Below are 22833 nucleotides of genomic sequence, written 5' to 3'. Positions count from 1 at the left end.
TCCCACTCCCCCTGCTTGTGTTCCTGCTCTCGCTATCTCTCTCTCTGTCAAATAAATAAATAAAATCTTTTAAAAAATTAAAAAAAAAAAAAAAAGAAATGAGCTATCAAGCCATGAAAAGATGTGGAAGAAATTTAAATGCATATCACTAAGTGAAAGAAGCCAATCTGAAAAGACTATATACTGTGTGAGCCCAACTATATGACATTATGGAAAAGGCAAAACTATGGAGACAGTAAAAGATTGGTGGCTGCCAGGGATTGGAGGGAGGGAGAGATGAGTAGGTGGAGCACAGGGAAGTTTTAGGGCAGTGACACTCTTCTACATGATACCACAATGGTGGAGGCATGTCATTATATATTAGTCATATAATGTATAACACCAAGAGTGAATCCTAATGAAAACCATGGACTTTGAGTGATACTGATGTGTCAGTGTAAGTTTGTCAATTATAACAAACCTACCACTCTGGCGTAGGATGTTGGTAGCGAAGGAGGTGTGAGTATATGGGGATGTAGGGTATATGGGAATTCTCTACGCTTTCCACTCAATTTTTCTGTGAACCTTAAACTGGTCTGAAAAATAAAGTGTATTTAATAATACTAATATTTATAAGAAGGTATCACATATCAGATTAAAAAGAAACTCTCCATTTTAAAGGTTTTGTTTTTAAGTACTCTCTACACCCAATGTGGGGCTAGAACTCACAATCCTGAGATCAAGAGTTGCATGCTCCATTGACTGACCTGGCCAGGTGCCCCAGAAGTTCTCCATTTTATTTTTATTTATTTATTTCTTTTAAAGATTTTATTTATTTTACAGAGAGACACAGTGAGAGAGGGAACACAAGCAGGTGGAGTGGGAGAGGGAGAAGCAGGCTTCCCGCAGAGCAGGGAGCCTGATGTGGGGGCTCAATCCCAGAACCCTGGGATCATGACCTGAGCCGAAGGTAGATGCTTAATGACTGAGCCACCTAGGCGCCCCATGAAGTTCTCCATTTTAGAAAGAAGAATGTTTACAAGCTATTATGGGTTAAATTGTGTCTTCCCCCATTCATATGTTGATATCCTAACCCCTAGTACCTCAGAATGTGACTTTATTTGCTATCTAGTTTGTGGTACTTTGTTATCGCAGCACTAACAAACAAATACACAAGCCATATTCTCTAATCATGACATAATAAAACTAGAAATATAAGAACAGAATTTTAGAAAAAAAACTTGGTGAGTTTTTTAGTCTTCTTACTTACTGGGTCAGAGAAGATATCAAAACTACAGTTGCATGTTATTTAAGAATAATAAAAATAGAGGAGGCAAGATGGCAGAGGAGTAGGGGACCCTGTTTCAACCAGTCCCCTGACTTTAGCTGGATATCTACCAAACCATTCTGAGCCCCCATGAAATCAGTCTGAGATATAAGAGTATATATCTGGATCTCTACAAGCAGAAAAGCACTGCTTTTTGCAAGGTAGGAAGTGCAGAGTCGTGAATCTGTGGGGAGATATAGGGAGATAAACAGAAGGGGGAGGGAGGCTCCATAAACTGGCACCTGGAAAGTGATATAATACCAGAGCACAAAATCGGAACCCTTAGAAATCTGCTCTAGGGAGGGACATCCCTCTCTGAAAGTGGCTCTGGAAATGAAAAGGCAGAACACAAATAATCCAGTCAAGAAATGGGCAGAAGACATGAACAGACAGACACTTCTCCAAAGAAGACATACAATGGCTAACAGACACATGAAAAAATGTTCATCTTCACTAGCTATCAGGGAAATACAAATCAAAACCACAATGAGATACCACCTTACACCAGTTAAAATGGCTAAAATTAAGAAGGCAGGAAACAACAAATGTTGGTGAGGATGTGGAGAAAGGGGAACCCTCTTACACTGTTGGTGGGAATGCAAGCTGGTACGGCCACTCTGGAAAACAATATGGAGGTTCCTCAAGACATTAAAATTAGAGGTACCCTATGACCCAGCAATTGCACTACTGGGTATTTACCCCAAAGATACAGAAGTAGTGAAAAGAAGGGGCATATGCACCCCAATGTTCACAGCAGCAATGTCCCAAAAGCCAACCTGTGGAAGGAGCCAAGATGTCCTTCAACAGATGAATGGATAAAGAATATGTGGCTCATATATACAATGGAATGTTACTCAGCCATCAGAAAGGATGAATACCCACCATTTGCATCGACATGGTTGGAACTGGAGGGGATTATGCTAAGTGACAGAAGTTAAGCAGAGAAAGACAATTATCATACGGTGAAAACTCATATGTGGAACATAAGGAATAGCATGGAGGACCATAGGGGGAGGGAGGAAAACTGAATGGGAAGAAATCAGAGAGGGAGACGAACCATGAGAGACTCTGGACTCTGGGAAACAAACTGGGGGTTACAGAAGGGATGAAGTGGGGGGATGGAGTAGCCGGGTGATGGGTATTAAGGAGGGCATGTGATGTGATGAGCACTGGGTGTTATGCAACTAATGAATCACTGAACTTAATAAAAAAATTTTTTTAAATAAAATAAAAATGTCAGCTTAAAAAAATGAATAATAAAAATATGAACACAATAAACTCAAAAGGTATGAGGTTGGAGTCACTTCTGAAGGCTAACATGAGGAGCCTTGTTGATAATTCCCAGGGAAATAAGTATAATTGGTGAAAATCATTAAAAGAAAACATTTAAAGTCTATGGAAATTTTCCTAAATTTCCATATAGCAAGCGAAGAAACATTTATTCAAGTAAATCTAGTAACTCTCAGGCAGAACAATGAGAGTCTGTGGTACTTGAGCCATGAACAATTCTCTCCCTCCACATCTCCCCTCTCCCTCTAATTAATGGAAACTCCACCCCAGGTGGGGGTGGTCAGGAAGGTATGGTTCCTCTCCTCAAGCTCCCAGTCTAGGGATATGACATCTTTTTCATCTCCTCCAACTCTGAGTTTTAGAGGCTAAATTCCTGGTGAGTATGGCTTCCACCCAGTCCCCATTCAGAAAGTGAAGGCTCTAACCTGGGTGTGGCAGGTTGAGACTACTGGGACCTAATCCACCTAGCCCCAGCTTCCTCACAGGGCCCAACACCTGATGCAATGGTTCTGTGATTTTGGGCAGGGGGAGAAGCTTTCTATAAGAACGGAGATATTGACTTTATTTGAAACTGTGGGAAAGTTCAATTCTAAGGGCATTCTGAAAAACAATGGAGATTTTGGGGGTGAGCAATTAAGGGAAGGCTGACAGCTCTATGACAGCAATGAGGTAAACTGCAGGTCAGTTAGTTTACCAGAGAGAACTAGGGAAGAGCTCTCTGGGTAAGAACAAACCTCAAAGGATGTCCTCAAAAATTACCCCTGCAAAGGGGCCCAAATTTAATTGGATCAGATTGTAGAGCAATTTATGACCCAGGGCATTGTTGAAAACAATAGAGCAAGCAGATTGTAGTTAGTGGAACTGAACTGTTGAGTGTGATACCAAAGGAGGCAGATAGCTTAACAGGGAAACCAGAGAAAAAGAGAGTCAAAGAGAGCCCCACTAAAACTGCTGTCATCTTGTGCTCAAGGCTGTGCTCCCTGAGGAGTGACATCACTGGCTATACACCACAGGGAAAACAGACTTCACTTTATAGCCTAGCCAAGTCAATAAAGACATAAACAAGCAAATAATGAAAACAAGCTTTGGAAAGGGAAGACGAAGATCAGTATCCAGAGTTGGTACAATATATTGCCTAACTTATCTAGCTTTTAACAAAGAAAGCTATGATGCATGCAAAGAAATAGAAAAGTGTAACCCATCACAAGAAAAAAAAAGAAGCAGGCAATATAAGCTGAGAGGGCCCAGATGTTATACTTAACAGACTTCTAAGCAGCCATTATGAATATGTTCAACGAACTAAAGGAAACCATGCATAAAGGAAGCTATGAAGACAATGTCTCATCAAGTAGACAATAAGCAATAAAAAAAAAAAAACAGGTAGGAATTCTGGAACTAAAAAGTACAGTAACTGAAATAAGAAATTGAGTGGCTCAATAGTAGGTTTGAACTGGCAGAAGAAAGAATCCATGAACTTGAGGATAGTTAGAGATTATGCAATCTAAAGAACAGAGAGAGAAAAAAAATTTAATGAAAAGGGCCTCAGAGGAGAGTAGGTTACCATTAAACATACTAACATATGTATAATGGGAGTACCAGAAGGAGAGGAGAAAAAGAAAGGAACAGAGAAAAATGTTAGCATAAATAATGGCTGAAAACTTCCCAAATTTGATGAAAAACATTAGTCTAAAAATCCATGAAATTCAATGAATTCCATGTAAAATAACCATAAGGAGATCCACTCCCAAAGGCATCTTAGTAAAAATGGTGAAAAACAAATACAAAAGAAAATTTTGGAAGCAGTAAGAGAAAAATGACTCATTGTATATGAAGGAACCCCAATAAGATTAATAGCTGACCTCTCAGGAACAATAGAGGCAGAAGGGAGTGAGATGATACATTTGAAATGCTGAAAGAACAAAACTGTCAACCAAGAATCTTATATTCAGCAGTTATCTTTCAAAAAATAAAGACATTTCCAGATAAACAAAAACTTAGATAATTTGTTGCTAGCAGACCCACCTTAAGAGAAATATACTGAAGGAAGTTCTTCAAGCTGAAAGCAAATGACATAGGCAATAATTTGAATCCACCAGAGAGCACCAGTAAAGGTAATTATATAATTACAAAAGAAAGCTTAAATGAATATTTCCTTTCCTTTCTTAACTGATTTAAAAAGCAATTATATAAAATAATATGTATATAATTGTATTGTTGGATTTATAACAAATACAAATGAAATATATTTGACAATAATAGCAGAAAGGAGGTAGGAAGGAAATGGAGTAAGAAAGTGATAACAGAGTAATTCAACAACAGAAACAAATGAAGAGAACCAGAAATGTAAATAAGGTTAGTATAGCAAACTCTGTAATTACATATTTGTTCTCCTTTCTTTTTAACTTCTTCCACAGACATAAAATTATATAAAGTTATAGCAATGTACTATTGGGTTTGTAACATAGTGAAGAGTACACAGAAATATGTGATAAATATGTGAAAGGGAGTAGGGATAACAGAGCCAGGTAGGAATAGCATTTGTATATTTCACTGGAATTAAGTTAGCATAAATCTGAAGTATTTTCTGATGAGTTAAGAAGCATATGGTAGAGATGAACCATGAGAGACTATGGACCTGAGAAACAAACAGGGTTCTAGAGGGGAGGGGGAGGGGGGATTGGTTAGCCTGGTGATGGGTATTAAGGAGGACACGTACTGCATGGAGCACTGGGTGTTATACGAAAACAATGGATCATGGATCACTACATCAAAAGCTAATGATGTATTGTATGGTGACTAACATAATATAATAAAATTAAAAACTGAAAAAAAAAATTAAAAAAAATTAAAAAAACGAAGCATATGGTAAATCCTAGAGTAACCACTGGGAAAATAACTAAAAACTATATAGTGAAAAAAATCATTAAAAGAATTAAAATGTTACACTAGAAAATATTCACTCAATGTAAAGAAAACCATAAAAGAGAAATAGAAACAAAAGACAGGAGACACAGAAAGCAAAAAGTAAAATTGCAGACATAAATCCAACTCTATCAATAATAACAGTAAATGTGAATGGATTAAACAATCCAGTCAGAAAGGCAGAGACTGTCACACTGGATCAAAACAAGATCCAAGTACCTGCTGTCCAAGGAGACATCAGATATAAGTAGGTTGCAAGTAAAAGGATGAAAAAATATATATCATGCAAACAAAGACCATATGAAATCTATGGTAATATCAGATGAAGTAGACTATAAGACAAAAACTATTATGAAAAATAAAAAGGGGCATTTATAATAATGAAAATGTCAATCTCAAGGTATGAGGTGTAACCAAAGCTCTCTTTGAATGCTTTCCTTATTTAAATGACAAAAAACAAAAATAAATGAATTAAACTTTCAACTCAAAAAGTTACAAAAAAAAAAAAAAAAAACAAAACAAAACCACAGAGGAGAACACAGAAGGAAATAATGATGAAAGCAGAGAAAAAAAACAGAATAGCAATGGAATGGGTAAAGAAATTTGAGAGCTGTTTTTGTTTCTGTTTTTGAGGAGAGTATGGGGACAAACAAGCACTTCTCACAAATTGATCAATTTTAAAAGAGAAAGAAAAAGTGAAAAGTATAAGGGGGATAAAGAATCAAAAAAGAATTACTTATAAGAAATTATGAATACAACTCTATGTCAATATATTTTAAATGTGTGCAAGAAGAGACAACTTTTCCAATAAACTAGACTACTAACCACAGAAGAAACGAAAAAAGCAATTCATGTAATAGCTCCCCAGATGCTCTAAGCCTAGATAAATTCTCTCCAACTTCCAAGGACAGATAATTCCCAACTTATGTAATTTATTCCAGAGCACATATCTACATACAAAAAAAATGGAAAAGCATTTTGGGGAAAATGGGGAAGCATCTGAAAGCGAGAACACTTCCAGGTGTGTGTCTCTCCCACCATGGGAGAGGGCCATCTCCCTACCAGGCTGGCCACCCCCACTGGATCACTCTGCCCCCAGTTGCTCTGTCCCACTAGAGCACATCATGTAGCAAGCCCTGTTCTGACCAAGTGCATCTCCGGCTGCCTGGAGCCCTGGCGCCCCCAGATGCCCATGTCCCCATCCCTTACCAGATCCTGGGAGGATATTGACCACACCCTTGGGAATGCCAGCCTTCAAGGTCAACTCTGCAAACTTCAAGGCTGTGAGTGGGGTCACCTGAGGAGGCAGGAAAGAAGACTGGGTCAGGAGGGATTGGGAAGTGGGGTTCTTCCTCCTCTCCCAGCAGCCTAGGTAGCAAGCAGGGAGGAGCAGTCATGGCAGGAAGACCCTCCAGAGGAAGCCCCATCATAGCGGGTATTGCCAACCCAGCCAGCTTCCCCCACAGCTCCAGTGGAAAGCTGGGAGGAAGGCCTGCTACCTCATGTACCTTCTAGTGCCTTCTCCTGGCAGGCTCCAGCCGTGTGGCCCGGCCTGGCCCCTTCCTGAATGTTCATACCTCCTTCACTCAGGGAGTGCGGAGTCCCAGGACTGCCTGGAAGCCCCTTGTGCCACGCAGTGGTCTGTGCAAGATTCTGGTTACCGCCTCACTGCTGAAGGCCATTCCTCTCCTCTTGACCTGCCAGCAGCCATTCCTCTTCGGACCCAGGTAATTTTCCTTGTAAAGGTTGGATTGTGCCCCACCCACCACCAGCCCTCAGAGCCACCACATCTGTGGGGTGCTGGCCCTGGGAGGGCACAGGCCTGTCAGGCGCTCTTCCAGAGACAATCGCCTGGATCTGTGCGCAGCACCCCCATGCTAACGGGGGAGGTTATGGGTCATCTGAGGGTTGTTGTGATGCTCAATAAGCAAATATATGCAAATTTTTAGTTTAATTTGTTATGTATTAAAATGCTTTAGGAGTGCCTGACTCAGAATGAATACTGTAAATGTCAACTATTGTTGTGGTTGGTTTTTATATTATAATACTTTGGGAGCCAAATTGCCCCAAAGCAGCCAGGGGCGCAAGAGACCTCCTGGGCACACTGTCCAGAGCCACGTGATGGAGCATCTTGCCTTCAGTTCCTAACACCCCTGGGGGTAGGCAGGGGAGGGGCTGCTACTGCCACTATACAGAGCAAGAAGCTGAGGCTCATGCAGGGGGTGTCCTCATCCCTGGGGGACCCTGCTCAGGCCCTTCCAGCCTGAGTGACCCCGACATCCTACCTCTGTAGCTTCTCTATGAGGGACTGGGCTTCAGTCTCAGAGCATGAGGCCTGGACAAGGGTTACCAAACAGGGTTTCTGCTCCCCCAAGCCCAGAGTGCTGGCATCTGTGGAGAAATCTCTGACTGCTCACCAAGCAGCTGCAAGTACACGGTCAGCTAACGTGACTCAGCCACCCTATCGCTGAAAGAACAGACCCTGCCTACAGCCCTCACCGGCCCCTGCTGCATGCTGCCCCCGCCATTGTGAACAGGGCCCACAGAAGGCCAGCCCTCATCAGCAGTACCCCTCCTCCCTTGAGGAGAAACCAGTCCTGGGTGGGTAAAGGGGCCAACAGGCTACCTGTCTCCTTTATAGGGTGCTTACTGATACCCTTTACAGCTCACAGGCCCTGCCCAGAACACACCCACACCCACCTGGGCAGGCTTGATCACCACTGTGTTCCCAGCAGCCAGGCAGGCAGCCGTCTTCCAGGAGAGCATCATCAGGGGGTAATTCCAAGGGATGACAATGCCACAGACCCTGCCAAACAAAAGAAGGGGAACTCCGTCTCTCCAAACAGCCTGGGGGCCAGAGTGCACCTGCCAACGGTGTCCTCGTTCCCAAGCCTGACACCCACTCGGCTCCACTCCACTCCACCCCACTCCACTCCACAACACTCCACTCTGTTCCACTCTGCTCACTCCACTCCACCCCACTCCACTCCAGGCTTCCTGATATGGAGCCAAAAGTCCCCTGAGAGATAGCTCATGCCTGCCTTTCCGAAAGTCCCTGATGGGGCAGTATGTTCAATCTGGCAGTAGCCCCTCTTCCCAGCAGGGCATGATGGCCGGGAAGTTTCTGAGGGGAGCTCTGAGACCTGCCTAGGGACAGTTGAGTAGGGCATGACACCAGGCAGTGGGGAGGTGACAGCAGGCAGGGCCTGGGAGAAGGCCAAGGATCACACGGGCAGTCTGAGAGTATATGGGAGAGGGTTGGGATCACACGGTGGGATAGGAAGTGGGTGAGGGTCTTCCTGGGCATGAGGCCAGGGGTCAGTCCCATGGAGAGAAGGAAGCAGTCAGCCTGGGAGGCCTGATAGGCTTGCCTACTTTGCATTAAGAGATGGTACCCAGTGTCAGTGTGCCCCTCGGCCCCAGAGAAAGCCTGTGCTGAGCAGTGTATCCCTCTAGGGGAGACCCCCCCACAGTCCTGAGGGGCCTAATGATGACACATGTGGTCCTAGTAGGCATGTGGCCCTGCTTTCCCCTGACTCCTGTAAAATGCAGTGCACTATCTTCGTCAGTGTCAGACAATTAATGAGCCTGTCCACAAACTTTGCACGGGCTACGTGACTTGTTTTCTTCATCATCATCATTTTCATGATCATCATCACCATGGGAACGTTTCCCAAAAAGATGACTTCTTAGCTAAACCCAGGCAGGGGGAAGAGTGTGGACAAAGGCTGAGGGCAGGACAAACTGGGGTGGCTGGCACATCATTCTGGGAGCAATGGGGTGCACTGAGGGGTTAGGAAAGCCGCTCCCACCCCCAGGACACTCAGCAGGGTGAGACGGCTGAGGGAGCACAGCGAGTGTTTCCAGGGAAGGGGGTGAGGTCATCAGGGTTGTAAGGGCTCCAAGAAAAAAAGACATCAGGGAAATCCCACTGTCATGGCTTATCTGTACTCCCCAAAATTCACATGTTGAAATCCTAACTCCAGAACATCCTTATTTGGAATTAGGGTCATTCCAGATTAATTAGTTAAGATGAGGCCTTACTGGAATAGGGTGGGTGCCTAACCCAAAACGACTGATGCCTTTATAAAAACAGGGCCATGTGAAGAGATAGACACACAGAAGGAGGACACCATGTGAACATGAGGGCAGAGATCGAGAAACACCAATGATTGCCGGTAAACCCCCAGAAGCTAGGGGAGAGGCCTGGAGCAGATTCTCCCTCACACCCTCAGAAGAAACCAACCCTCTGACACCTGAATCTGGAACTTCCAGCCCCAGAATGCCGAGACAGTAAATGTGTGCTGCTTGAGCCTCCTGTTTCGGTACTTTGTTATGACGGCCCTAGCAGACTCATACACCTGCCGATATAGGGAAAACCTCCCCGTTCCCCCAACTCACTGGGAGGCTCAGCACCAGTGTCCTCCTCAGTCTGACAGGACGGACTCCCCGAGAGACGTCTGGATGATCAGTGACCCTACAGACTCATGTGATTGGCAGCCAGTGTTCATCTGGGCCCTGGTCCCCCTGCCCAGCCCCTCTCATAGCCTGCGCCAGACGAAGGGGCTCCCAGCACTCTGGCCCTGCAGGACTCTCACTCCACACTCTGACGCCTTGGCTGGGTAGTTCTTTGTTGTGGGGGGCTGTCCTGGAGCACTCCCTCCATCTCGTGTCCTCTGGGGGAAAGGCTGGGTGGGCACCGCTGCCCTGAGTCCGCGCCATCTCCCCCCAGCCTTGCCCCTCTCTGTGGGCTACAGGAGAGGGTTTACTGTGTCCACAGCCCACTCTCCCGACAGGAGCCTCCCTTACCAGCAGGCCCGTCCTTCAGGACCTGGCGTGTTCATTCATCTGTGCTCATTTCTGTTGATCCAAATGACACTGGAACCCATTGTCCTTCTGAAACACTCCCACGTTCTCCAGGAAACGGAGTGCCTCTGACCACCATCCATGGGGATGCGAGGTCCCTGCTGTGCCCACACCGTAAGGGGCACAGAGTAGGTGGGAATGCTTGCTGGGTGCTGACCACAGTGGGCCTCTGACCCATTTTAGATGATTTTAGCAGACATTCCTCAGTGTGCTTTCCTCATGCAAGTTTCTCTTGGAGCTGTTCCCTGGGGTCCCCCTAGCTCTGCCCCACCCCTTCACACAGCTGCACTCCATGCCCTGGTAAGGATGCTGCAGAGCTCAGCAGGGGCTGTGCTGGGTTCTGCGGTCAGGGCCCCAGCACAGCTGCTGTGAGCACTCTCGGCCTGGTCTCCTGGTGCACCCGTGTCAGTGAGCTGCCATAGCTGTGCCTTGTGGTAGGGGTGCATTTGGGGACTGAACAGTCACTGCCAAGCTGCCTTTCACAAGGGGGGGACCCCCTCCGCTGCCCCCAGGCAGTGTGAGGGGGCTTCTCTCTCCCTAGACCATTGGGCCATCTGATGGTGAGGCGAGGCCCCTCACTGCTGGGTGTAAATCATTTCCCCAACCCCTAGTCTGTTCTGTGTGGAGCGGACACTTGTCTTTCTCCTGTGGAGCACTGGTTCCTATCCTTTGCCTATTTATTATTTTTTTCCTGTTCCTTCGTGCTGTGTAGTTCTGTTTTTATGCACACATTCATCATTATACTCTTCTCAGATAAAATTTTTCAGGTGCACCCTCTACGAGCCTGACTGCTACAGGGTTATTGAGGGGATTAAGTAAAATCATACTTGTAAAGTCATTAAAACTGCCTGGCGCAGAGCAGGTACTTTGGAAGCCAAAGCTGTTTTATTTGCTAGAATGCAGTCCCCTGAGGATACACATTCTCATCAGTTCTGATCATTGCTGTATCTCCAGCACCTGAAGTGTCTGGCCTGTAGTAATTGGTGAACAGATAGACATTGGATAGATACGCAGAAAGGGGATGAGCGCCCATACAACATGCAGCATTGAAAAGCACCCAGTGTGTGGCGAATCTTCGCCCTGTGCTATGACTCACCCGATAGGCTCCTTCCTGGTCAAGGTCAGGTTGCGGTTCGGTCTGGCATGGTTGATAGGGATGGTGGAGCCCTGGAAGAAGCACGGGGGGGGGGGGTCACTTGGGAGGGGGCTCCATTGTTTCCTCACCCATTCCCCCTGGGCAGCCAGACTGTGCCTGGAGCTCAGAATTAAACAGAGTCTTGTCTGTGTCCTGTGCCCCCATGAATCAGACAGGTAAGAGACCCAAACCTTCCAGATTATGTATGACGGGGGCATCTGAAGACTCCAGATAGAGGTGGACTGGGCAGCCAACAGGCGCAAAGTGCCTGCTGCACTGGGCCTGGCACAGCCCTCAGGTGGGAAGTTGGTCCTGGTACAGGTAAGACCTCTGGCTTTGACACTGAGGCAGGGAAGCAGGGAGTTGGGGGCCACGTTGCCTCTGGAGGCCGTGCTAGCCCAGGAGGCCCCGGGGGGGGGGGGCAGCTCCAGCCAGCAGAGACGCAGCAGCAGGAGGAGCAGAAGGTGGGCCTTCCATCACACCTGCACCCCTCAGCCCCATGGAGAGGACAGACGGCGTGAAGCCGACGGCGTGAAGCCCAGATCTGGCAGAGACCCCACAAAACCCTCGCTGGTGGGTGTCCCATCACTGCCTATGGTGGGCAAATCTCTGAAAATGGCTCCCATGGTCACACTCTGATCCCTGGGATCTGGGAGATGGTGAGCTACTCCTTCTGCAAAGATGTGGAATGGCACAGTTGACCTTAGGAAGGGGAGATGATGCAGGTGTCCCCAGAACCACCTAAGGAGCCCCCACAAAGGCAAAGTTTTCTTCAGCTCATGGCAGAGGAATGCCAAGCCTGAGAATGGCAAGGGGATGGAGGGCTGGGGCAAGGGCCAGAGCAAGGCCTGCAGTAGCTGAGAGCAGCCTTGGCCAGCAGCCAGCAAGGACCTGGGCTTCAGTCCTGCATCTCTGCCAATACCTGAATGGGCCTGCAGGCAGGGTCTCCCCAAAGCCTCCAGCTAAAGCCCAGCCTGGGCACACCTTGACACTGTCCTTGTGAAACCCTGGCATGGAACCCAGCCCAGCCTGCCTGGACTTCCCATCTGCAGAAATGTGAGCTGATAAATGGGGTTGTTTTAAGCCAGTAAGCTGTGCTCGTTTGTTATGCAGCATGCAGCCTAACGCACTGCCCTCAGAGTTTCCTGCTGGGCCCAGCCTGTTTATGTGAACTCACTTGGTGCGCAGGAGCCTCAGCCTCACCTGAATTTTGTCACACCAGCCAGCGAAGTAGCGGAAGGTCTGGATGGACATGCCCACATGGGTCTTCAGAGCCAATGTGTAGACAGCACCTGCATCTAGAGCCTCAATGGTGGCCAGTTCTTCCTGATGCTGCTCCATGAGGTCTGCCAACCTGGCCAGGGGGTGGGTGGGGACAGGAGGCAGATGGGTTCAGGCCTGGAACAGCCTTGCCTGCTCTTTCAAGGCCCTTCTTCAATGAGTCAGGGGCCCGGCCCTGCACTCCCAGCTCTGCCACACTCCGATGTGCTCACCTCAGTTTCCCCATCTGTGAGATGGGACAGTAAGGTTTCCTTTGCTGGGTGAGTGTGAGAAATGGTGCCCTTCTGTCCCTCTCTCCTCTCCTCTCTTTTCCTTTCTTCCTTTCTCAAATATTGATGGATTAACTACTTTATAATAATGCTTACAAATAATCCTGCAAAAACAGTCCCTCTGCCTCTGTAATAAGAAGGTCACCATTCCAAAAGGCCACCCTCTCCGTCTTGGACAGCCTTAACCAGGGGAAATCATGTCTGGCTTCAAGCACCAGCCGATCCAGTGGAGTGCGCCCTCACAGATGACATCTGTGGGGAGTTGGGGGGGGATGATGGGAGAGATTCAAGGGAAGGTGCATCTACACAGCCCTCCTTAAGTGTGAGCACTCTGACAGCCAGCTGCCCTCCCATGCTTCTGGTGGGTATGCTGCTATGGGCAGCCTGGGAATTAGGACTCTGCCCCCTTCCCTGATGTCAGGGAGCTCAGGGAACAGGGTACCCAGGGTGCAGGGTGGGCAGGGGAAGGTGGAGACCACAGATCTAGAGCAGCTCTCGATCTTGTACATGGGGGAGCTCTGGCCCAGTGTTGAGTCTGGGGCCAAAGCCTGCTGAGCTGCTCCTCTCTGCACACAGCCATGGCATGTCTTAAACTCCCAATTACACACTCACACTCTCTGGGAAGCCAACCCTCATCCCACACCAATCATATCTCCCTGCAGTGTCCTCCTAGCACACTCCCTCTTTCTTCAAACCTTGCCTGACTATTATAGATACCCTCTTAGACAAGTATTCTAGTACTATGTGCCTCTCTCTGAGGGCTGGGACAGTATTTGGTCTCCTGCTCCTTCCTGGACCTCCTATACCCACCGGGCACACAGTCAGCATGCACCACAAGGCTGGTGAGTGAAAGTGGACAAAACAGACACAAGCAATTTAGTGGCAGAGCCACACTGTTACCTCAGAGACGGTGATATACCCAGGTAATTCTCTAGTTAAGAATAACAAAGGTGTAAGTCACTTTTTGAGAACTATTCTAGACGAAATAAGGGAAACACTATGTTGTGGCATTTCAAGGCCTAGGGTTTCATCAACTAGAAAAACAGATGTGCCAAAGGCATAAATCTATATTATAAATAAGCCAAAGATGGCCTCTGTGTATTGGCCCCTAGGTTGTTCACATCTTCATTGCAGGGTGAGACCTGTCAGCTCAAAATCTTGCTGAATACACGTTAATGTATCCAATTATTTTTAAAATAGTCCAAACAAGCAAACTTTTAGCCATTTAGAGCCTTGTTGCTTTGCATCCTCCAGGAACCTCACTTGACAGCTGTTACCATTGGTGAGATGGACCATGCAGTTTTAACTGCCGCCTTTCCCAGCCCTCTGACCCAGAGACTCCTGTTCTGCTACTGAGCAACAGTGCCAGCACATGGGCGCCCCCTCCCTGACCCCCTGGCCCCGAGAGTTCCCTCGCACCCCTCCCATTCTGAGTAGGGACCCCCTGACTACAATCTCTGGAGGGTCTCCCCCTGTGGGGGCAACCATGCCATGAAGCCCATTGCGTGTTACTACTTCTCATGGTCATATCTTTTTCCTTGATCAGCCCCAAATCCCTCCAACTCTGCCAGACAATGTCACGTGCATGTGATGTGGCCATGTCATAAATCCCTAAAGTAACTATCACCCGAGCACACCATTTGGGAATCTCTTCCAGGAGAACTGAGTGGGATTGTTCTACTGTCAACTTTGTCAAGCTGCAGCTCTGCCTCCCAGAGTCCTGCCCCCAGAAAGTGCCAGTGGGGGAAGCAGAGGAAGTAACCTCCATCACCCCACAGGTCTGCAGGATAGACGTGAGGAAGGGCAAGTGTGGGGTGCCAGGCAGGCTCAGCCTTGCTTCCCCCTGGCTCCCTAACAGCAGCATGGGCCACCACCACATTCTTGGCTATGGACGTAAGGAAGTGTCTGAACACAAGGTGACAGCTTCCCACAGACTCTCCCACCAGCTCTTGGTGGTCCTGCTCTGGCAGCTGGGGACACTGGCTCTCCAGGTTCCTGAGAGGCTCTATCCTGTCCCTCAGTGGTTCTTGGAGCTGTCTAGTGACTTTCTCTAACATTCCTTTCTGGATCTTTCTTCCCAACTTATCCCTACAATGCATTCTGTATTCCATAATATCTATCCATGGTGGTCCTGTTTTCCTCATTGAACGAGGGGCTGCTCCCTCCTGGGCCAGCAATGGGCACACCTCCACCATGGGGACTGGGAGACTGCATGAAGCAGGGACCGGGTTATTAGGAGCTCTCAGGCCTGGCCTTGAGATGTGTGTCCAAGCAGTCCAGGTCTCTACTTAGAGCTGCGCAGGGACCAACCCCTCGCTGTTGTGTTGCTAGTGGTGTTATTATGGCACATGCCACTGGATGGCAGCAGAGCACCTCAACAAACAAAACCTCTTCAGGCCGGCACATCTACCACTAGAGTCCCTGCTTCCGGGCCAGAAGGCTCAGCACCGTAAGCCTGGGCTTTCACGTTTCAGTTTTGCCTAATCTGGGGGCTCTAGGAAGCCAATGGCTTCCTAAAATTGATGGGCTCTTCAAGGGGTCTTGAAACTAACTTGAGTCACGGCAGGTTGGGTGCACCTTGGTCTGCCCCAAACCCCACCATTTCTTCCATTTCAAAACCATACAGGACCCCCTCTCTGGTTCGTTGTGCTGGGGGCTATCCTGGTGTGTCTGGCCTCTGGAATAGAAAAAAATGGCATTCTGACTGCAAGGCCAAGACGGGGTCTCTCTCCCACCAGATGACAAGCACATTTGGACCACATCACGACCAGGCTGTATGCCTGGACAGCTTCCCCAGGACCCAGAGCACAAAAGCCAGATTCCTAAAACCAGCTTGTTCACCAGTCTTTTCTTTTTTTTTTTTACCTCTTTTTTTTTTAAATTTTATTATGTTATGTTAGTCACCATACAATACATCATTAGTTTTTGATGTAGTGTTCCATGATCCATTGTTTTCGTATAACACCCAGTGCTCCATGCAGTACGTGCCCTCCTTAATACCCATCACCGGGCTAACCAATCCCCCTTCCCCCCTCCCCTCTAAAACCCTGTTTGTTTCTCAGAGTCCATAGTCTCTCATGGTTCATCTCTCCCTCCAATTCCCCCTCCCCATTTTTCCCTTCCTTCTCCTAATGTCCTCCATGTTATTCCTTATGTTCCACAAATAAGTGAAACCATATGATAATTGACTTTCTCTGCTTCACTTATTTCACTTAGCATAATCTCCTCCAGTCCCATCCATGTTGATGTAAAAGTTGGGTATTCATCTTTTCTGATGGCTGAGTAATATTCCATTGTATATATGGACCACATCTTCTTTATCCATTCATCTGTTGAAGGGCATCTCGGCTCTTTCCACCGTTTGGCTATTGCGGACATTGCTGCTATGAACATTGGGGTGCATATGGCCCTTCTTTTCACTACATCTGTGTGTTTGGGGTAAATACCCAGTAGTGCAATTGCTGGGTCAGAGGGTAGCTCTATTTTTAAATTTTTGAGGAAACTCCACACTGTTTTTCAAAGTGGCTGTACCAGCTTGCATTCCCACCAACAGTGTGAGAGGGTTCCCCTTTCTCCACAACCTCTCCAACATTTGTTGTTTCTTTCCCTGTCCATTTTGGCCATTCTAACTGGTGTAAGGTGGTATCTCAGTGTGGTTTTGATTTGGATTTCCCTGATGGCTAATGATGATGAACATTTTTTCATGTGTCTGTTAGCCATTTGTATGTCTTTCAAACTATATTACAAAGCAGTGATCACCAGTCTTCATCACTGTTTAGTCCATCTGCCCAGCAGCCCCCCCTTTTGGAAACATCACTCCACTTCCTTGGGGGTGGCTGCTCCTCCCCAATTGGGACCACTTGGTTCTAAGGGAGCAGTATTTCTCCTTCAGGCCTCACTCCCACCCCATTCTCATAAGCTGGAGCAACCCCAAGTCCTTCCCTAAGATTTCTGATAGAACTAAGGGGAGAGTCCCTTCTGCCCTGGTTTAAAAAAAAAGGGAAGTGTGAGATTCCAGCAGTCAGGGTCAAGCTGAGCAAGGACCAGCAGACAGGTCTTGAGAGGTCTTGACAGGTCTTGGAGACAAGAACAGGCTCCATCCTTCCTTTGCTGGCTTCGGCATAAAGTAGCCCTGATCCCACCTCCAGTCCAGGCCACTCCAGGTAAATTCTGTACCTGTCTGAATCTGCCCAGGACCATCTGTTAGCTTTGCCAGTTTGCTGCTCCGATCTGATTAGCACCTTCACTTTTGTACCCTCTCATCTTTTATCACACTGTCCCCTCCACCGAGGACACCTTTCCTTTCAAGGTTACTTGTGTCTGGCGAAATCCCTCGTCTCTCAAGCCACTTCTTCTGAGAAACCTTTTCTGAGCCTCAGGCCTTGGTCACACAAATGTGTCCAGGACCCCACCTCCTCCTGGCAGGACCCAGGCATGCAGCCCCAACCCAAGCCAAAGGTCAGGTGGCTGACAGGTGGTTGTGGGGCTCTCACCTGTACAGGAGCCGGCCCCGGTCCCGTGCACTGATCCTCCCCCACAATCCGTTCTCAAAGGCGTCCTTAGCGGCAGCCACTGCCTTGTCAACATCGCTGACCTGGGCCAGGGACACCTGGCAGATGACCTGTGGTGGATCAGAGCTGTGAGGCCCTCCCTGGACTCCATGTACACAGAAGCCCCACACCACCCCCTCCCCTGGCCACCTGGAAGGGCTCAGAGGGGATGGTCGGCCAATGGGAGGGCCCTGGAAGGGTGTGCACAATTAGGAAAGGCAAGGGCCTTCAGAGAGACCTATTTGTGTTTCCACATACCAGGATCCTTCTTTTCACTTGCCACTGAGCCCAAGCAGGGCAACAGACTCAAGCTGCAGCTACAAGGCTGAGGATCAGCTAAGTGTTTTCAAGCCAAGAACAGAAGCCCATTAATTTAGTGAGTCCCAGGTGGAAAGTTTATTTTTAAGTGAAATAGTCTAGACATTGACGGTGGCAGAAACATTCCTGTCCCCCATCCTTGCTCTGTGTCCTGACAGTGCCCACATGCACTACAGGGCAGGCTCCCACACCACCTGCCACCTGGGCTTGACCAAAGGGAAAGCCAGGAGGAGACAGAAGTGGGAGAGGCAAGGCCAGCACCTTGCTGGTCACCACAGGTAAGGTGCACCCTCCCTGCCCAAGGCCCCAGCACCCAGGCAGCCCTGTCCACACAACCTCCTTTCTGGGATTCTTGAAATAGGCCTCAAGGTGGTAACAGCTCCCGATTTCTGCCTGAGGGCACTGCACCCCCTTGTGTGTGCCCCCACTCCCTGTCCACCCCTTTGTCCATCACTTTCTTTAAACTCCCCTCAAAGGACTCATTTTGAGTGTGCTATCTGTTTTCTGCAGGCCCTGAAGGATGCTATAGGGTGGGGCAGAATGGAAAACTATCAGTATGCACCTGTAGGAGTAAGTGTTGTTTCAGGTAGGTGTGTGCATAAGAGAATACAGTATGTGTGTACTGGGTCATGACATAAGAGGGTCACTGTCAAGACAGTCTGACAAACATGGGATTCAAGAAGAATTTCCCAACAGTGGGGTGCACACATATTCAAGAAGATAGGGGCCATGCTAGGGTTATTGTTGAAGTGTGGAGGAGGAGGGAATGGCTTCATTTCCTCTTTGGGGCGGGGCGTGGGGGGGTGGTTTAACTCTGTTCCCATTCTCTGAAGCAGGCTCCAGACTTTTAGAGTCCTCCTGACTCCCTGCCATTTCTCCCCTCTGGGCCATTCCTGTAGGGAGGACTGGAAAATGACTGCAACCCTTCTGCGTCCAAGCAGAGGCCCTCCTGGGCCAGAATTCCCAGATGCCAGGTGGTGGAGTAGATGGGAGAAGAGGCTATGGGGTAAGTAGGGGGGAGAGAGGGTAGGAGGGGGTTCTAGGCCCGTACTCACACTTCCATCTGTTGGGTTGATGGTCTCATAGGTCTTGGCACCCTCAGCATCCACAAACATGCCCCCAATGAAAAGCTGGTGGGGCATTCGGAGGTTCAGCTTGTTCATTGCCTTTTCCACCTGGGAAGGGAGTTTTTGCAGGTGTTAGCTGCAGTGTGGATTCTTCACACAGTGCATCAGTGACAGATACAAACCCACAGAGAGACACAGGAAACACTCACAGACAGATGGTAACCACTTGTGCACACACCACACACACACAAACACAGACGCACACACTGCCAAAGGGGCCAGGGCTCAAGGTCCCTCAGCCTTCTCAGGTTTCTTTTGCCAAATCTGGTCCTGCTGCCTTCCTTGGCCCAATGAGCTATTATGTGCACAGTGGTGGCAGCTGAGTGATAAGAAGAGATGGCACAGAATCTGAGGCCAGACTGCTTGGGCTACAACCCCAGTCCTGCCATTTACCCACTGTGTGACTTCAGGCTGGTTGCCTGGCCTCCACATGTAGAAAGTGCCAGCTGGTAGACAGACACTTGTGAGTCACCAGACATGACGCCAACTCCATTGCTCATTCCCTATAGACCTGAAATTTCACACTGAATGGCATCCTTTGGGATGTCATTCTCTTCTGAAATTTGTTAATCAATCATCTGTCCACAATTCCAAGGTCAACCTGGTGTTCATCCTGGCCACCTGGTCACTTCATCTTTTGTTCCAAACAAATTATCCCAATGCTGAGTCCTATGGGAGCTGGTAGCCTACCAAGACACCTCAGAATGATTTTTCAAGAGTCTGTTTTAAAATTAAATTTGTGGGGTGCCTGGGTGGCTCAGTTGGTTAAGCATCTACCTTCAGCTCAGGTCATGATCCCAGCAGCCTGAGCCCCATATCAGGCTCCTTGCTCAGTGGAGATACTGCTCTCCCTGCTCATTCTCTCTCACTCTCTCTCTCAAATAAATAAATAAAATCTTAAATATATATATATATATATATATAATTTGCAATTGTATCATTACACTTCCATATATACAAGTTGAATGTATAGGATCACTTGTTTTGCTAATAGGAAAATATTCCCAATTCCCCATTCTCTCTCTCTCTTTTCTCTTTCTCCCCTTTACCTCCCTCTACCTCCCTCTCTCCCTTTCTTTCTCTTCCTCTTTTGGCGTTTCAACAAAAGGAATTTAATGCAGGAAATTGGTTTCACAGGTGATGAAAGAGCTGAGAGGCCATGAGTCAACCCAGAGATTGACCCAGAGATTGACAATAGCAGGCAGTCCCAGACATTACTAGACTAGAAGGACAGGAAAGTGGTGGGACCAGAACTAGGGTCTAGAGTCCCCCAGAGGAACTAGAGTCTTGGCAGGGTGATCTGGCAGTGGCTGGAGCCACAGGAGAGATGAGGCCACTACTGGGAAAACCACCAAAGGAGGAGGGTGAGAAGTACACTGTAAAAGTCTCTCTCTTTTTTTAGATTATTTATTTATTTATTTGTCAGAGAGACAGAGAGAAAGAAATAGAGAGAGAGAGAGAGAGAGCACGAGCAGGGGGAGAAGCAGGCAGAGGGAGAAGCAGGCTCCCCACTGAGCAAGGAGCCCAACTCGGGACTCGATCCCAGGACCCTCGGATCATGACCTGAGCCGAAGGCAGACACTTAAACAACTGAGCCACCAGGCATCCCAGTCTCTTCTTAATACCATAGTCTCAGGACCCCTGGGTGTCTCAGTCTGTTAAGCATCCAACTCTTGATTTTGGCTCAGGTCATGATCTCAGGTCGTGAGCCCTGTGTCTGGCTCCATGCTAGGTGTGGATCCTGCTTAAGATTCTCTCCCTCTCCTTCTGCCCCTCTCCACCACGCTGATGCTCAATCTCTCTCTCTCTAAAAAAAATTTTTAAATAAAAAAATATATCCTAGTTTCATGTCTTGGGGATCAGAATTTGTTCTACAGATAACAATTTCCTCTGTTGTATTTGCCTAACTGCACTGGCACCCTCAGGGTATCCAGGGTTACCAGGGAGAGCTTGGGACACTGAAGGTGGGCTCTTAGGTGCCCTGCCTTCCTGATGTCCAGATTTCCCCCGTGTGTCATTGTGGATCCACAGATGTGGGTGTCTGTAGGGCCAAGCCCATGTGGAAGGCCCAAGACTCACATAGTCAATGATGCACTCGTGGTCTTTGTCATCCCCTCGTAGCTTTCTCACTAATAGTTGGATGAAGTCCCCAAAAGTGGTTGCCATGTAAACATCTTCATTTTCTAATTCCAGTTCATCACACAGCTCCTTCACTTCCTCAACCAGTCTGGAGAAAAGAAGATGGAAAAGTGGGAGCATGGGAAGAGGCTTGGCAAAACTGCATCATTGTAGTTGCAGAGGTTATGGTGCCAAACAGTTTCCTAGAACGGACCTTCATCTCAATACCCAAAGTGTGAGTATTAGTTTAGAACTGGGGTTCAGAGCCCAGTCCATGGATTCAGAAGGCCCCAGTTTCGAGTTCTGGTTCCACCACTTACTAATTTGTGACCTTCGGCAAGTGAAAAACTCCGCTGCACTTCAGTTTCTTTGCTGCAAAATTGGAATAGTAATAGCTCCTTCATCAGTTTCTGATGAGTAAATGACACAATCTACATGCTGGTAATAATAATCAATATGAGATTAATAATACTCTTTGAAAGACATTGTTAAAAGAATGAAAAGACAAACCACACTCTGGGGCAAATATTTCCAAATAACATATCTGATAAAGGACTTGTATTCAGAATATATAAAGAACCCTCAAATTTCAATACTAAGAAAAAAAAAAAAATCCAAGCAAAAATGGGCAAAAGATTGAACAGATGTTTCCCCAAAGAAGAAATACAGATGGCAAAAACCATATGAAAATATGTTCAACATCACTAATAATTAGGGAAATGAAAATTAAAACAACAATTAAAATTTCTACACACATACCAGAATATCTAAAATTAAAGTCCGATCTCAGGGGGAGGAGAGATGTTGGAAGAGTAAGGGGACCCTAGGTTTGTCTTGTCTCTTCAATATAGCTAGATAGTTATCAAATCATTCTGAACATCTGTGAAAGCAATCAGAGATCCAAGAAAAGAAATGCTGCAACTCTACAAGTAGAAAAGTGACCACTTTTTGGAAGGTAGGAGGTGTGGAGACTTGAGCTGGGGTGATATATCTGAGGATACAGTGGAGGGGGAGGGGCCTGCTTAAGGAGGCTACTGCAAAGTGTTATAAGTAACAGAGAGCAAAATCAGAGCTAGAATTCTGCTACAGTGGGGTATGTCCCTGGTTTAAAGGTGCTCAGGTGGTGAAGCAGGGCAGAATCCCAGGTGGGAAAGGATGGTCTCAGGATCCCCAGGGTCACAAGAAGAACAGGGGTGTCTGTGTGTGGCAGAGTTCCCAGGCACAAGAGTGGGGAAGGTGGCTGAAAACAGTGCTCTGTGTTGCCATTAACTGTGAACTGCTGCATGGTCATGTGATCACCTTCCTGGCAGGGGTCCAGCAAGGGCAGAAGCATGGTGAGACCCCCTTCCATCCCCTGGGACAAACAGCATGGGTCTGTGCTGCAGGAGTCCATAAAACTTGCAGTTTTGAAATTCAGTCATGTGCTTGAGATAAAAACGCTCAGTGACAGGTCTGGTGAACACAGAGTTTGGACTGAAACTGGGGAGAGAAGTGATGACTGCTTTTCTGTGAGGGCTCACTGAGGAGTGGGGGGTGTGAACTTTCAGCTTCTTTCTTATTTTGGGATCTAGTTTCTTTTAACAAGCACACCAAAACACACCCAGGATCCAACTTGTTGTTTTGTTTTTTGTTTGTTTTTGTTTAGTTCTGT

General features: G+C 47.4%; 1 protein-coding gene across 3 annotated transcripts in view; it reads right to left on the bottom strand.

Moving 5' to 3' along the window:
• ALDH1L1 (aldehyde dehydrogenase 1 family member L1) overlaps positions 1-22833 on the bottom strand; it is a 108206-nt gene that overhangs the window by 15375 nt on the left and 69998 nt on the right. For all 3 annotated transcript variants that reach the window (XM_032412079.1, XM_032412080.1, XM_032412081.1), the window contains 7 exons: positions 21144-21291; positions 18993-19112; positions 17563-17690; positions 12723-12873; positions 11481-11551; positions 8219-8324; positions 6728-6815 (listed from right to left, as the gene is read on the bottom strand). In XM_032412079.1, the coding sequence (XP_032267970.1) occupies positions 6728-6815; positions 8219-8324; positions 11481-11551; positions 12723-12873; positions 17563-17690; positions 18993-19112; positions 21144-21291 (812 nt within the window). The remainder of the gene's footprint in view (positions 1-6727; positions 6816-8218; positions 8325-11480; positions 11552-12722; positions 12874-17562; positions 17691-18992; positions 19113-21143; positions 21292-22833) is intronic.

Source organism: Phoca vitulina, unplaced genomic scaffold (assembly GCF_004348235.1).
Source record: "Phoca vitulina isolate PV1807 unplaced genomic scaffold, GSC_HSeal_1.0 scaffold13, whole genome shotgun sequence".
NCBI lineage: Eukaryota > Metazoa > Chordata > Mammalia > Carnivora > Phocidae > Phoca > Phoca vitulina.
Note: the sequence above shows the minus strand (reverse complement) of the source record. Positions and strands in the feature narration are given on the sequence as shown.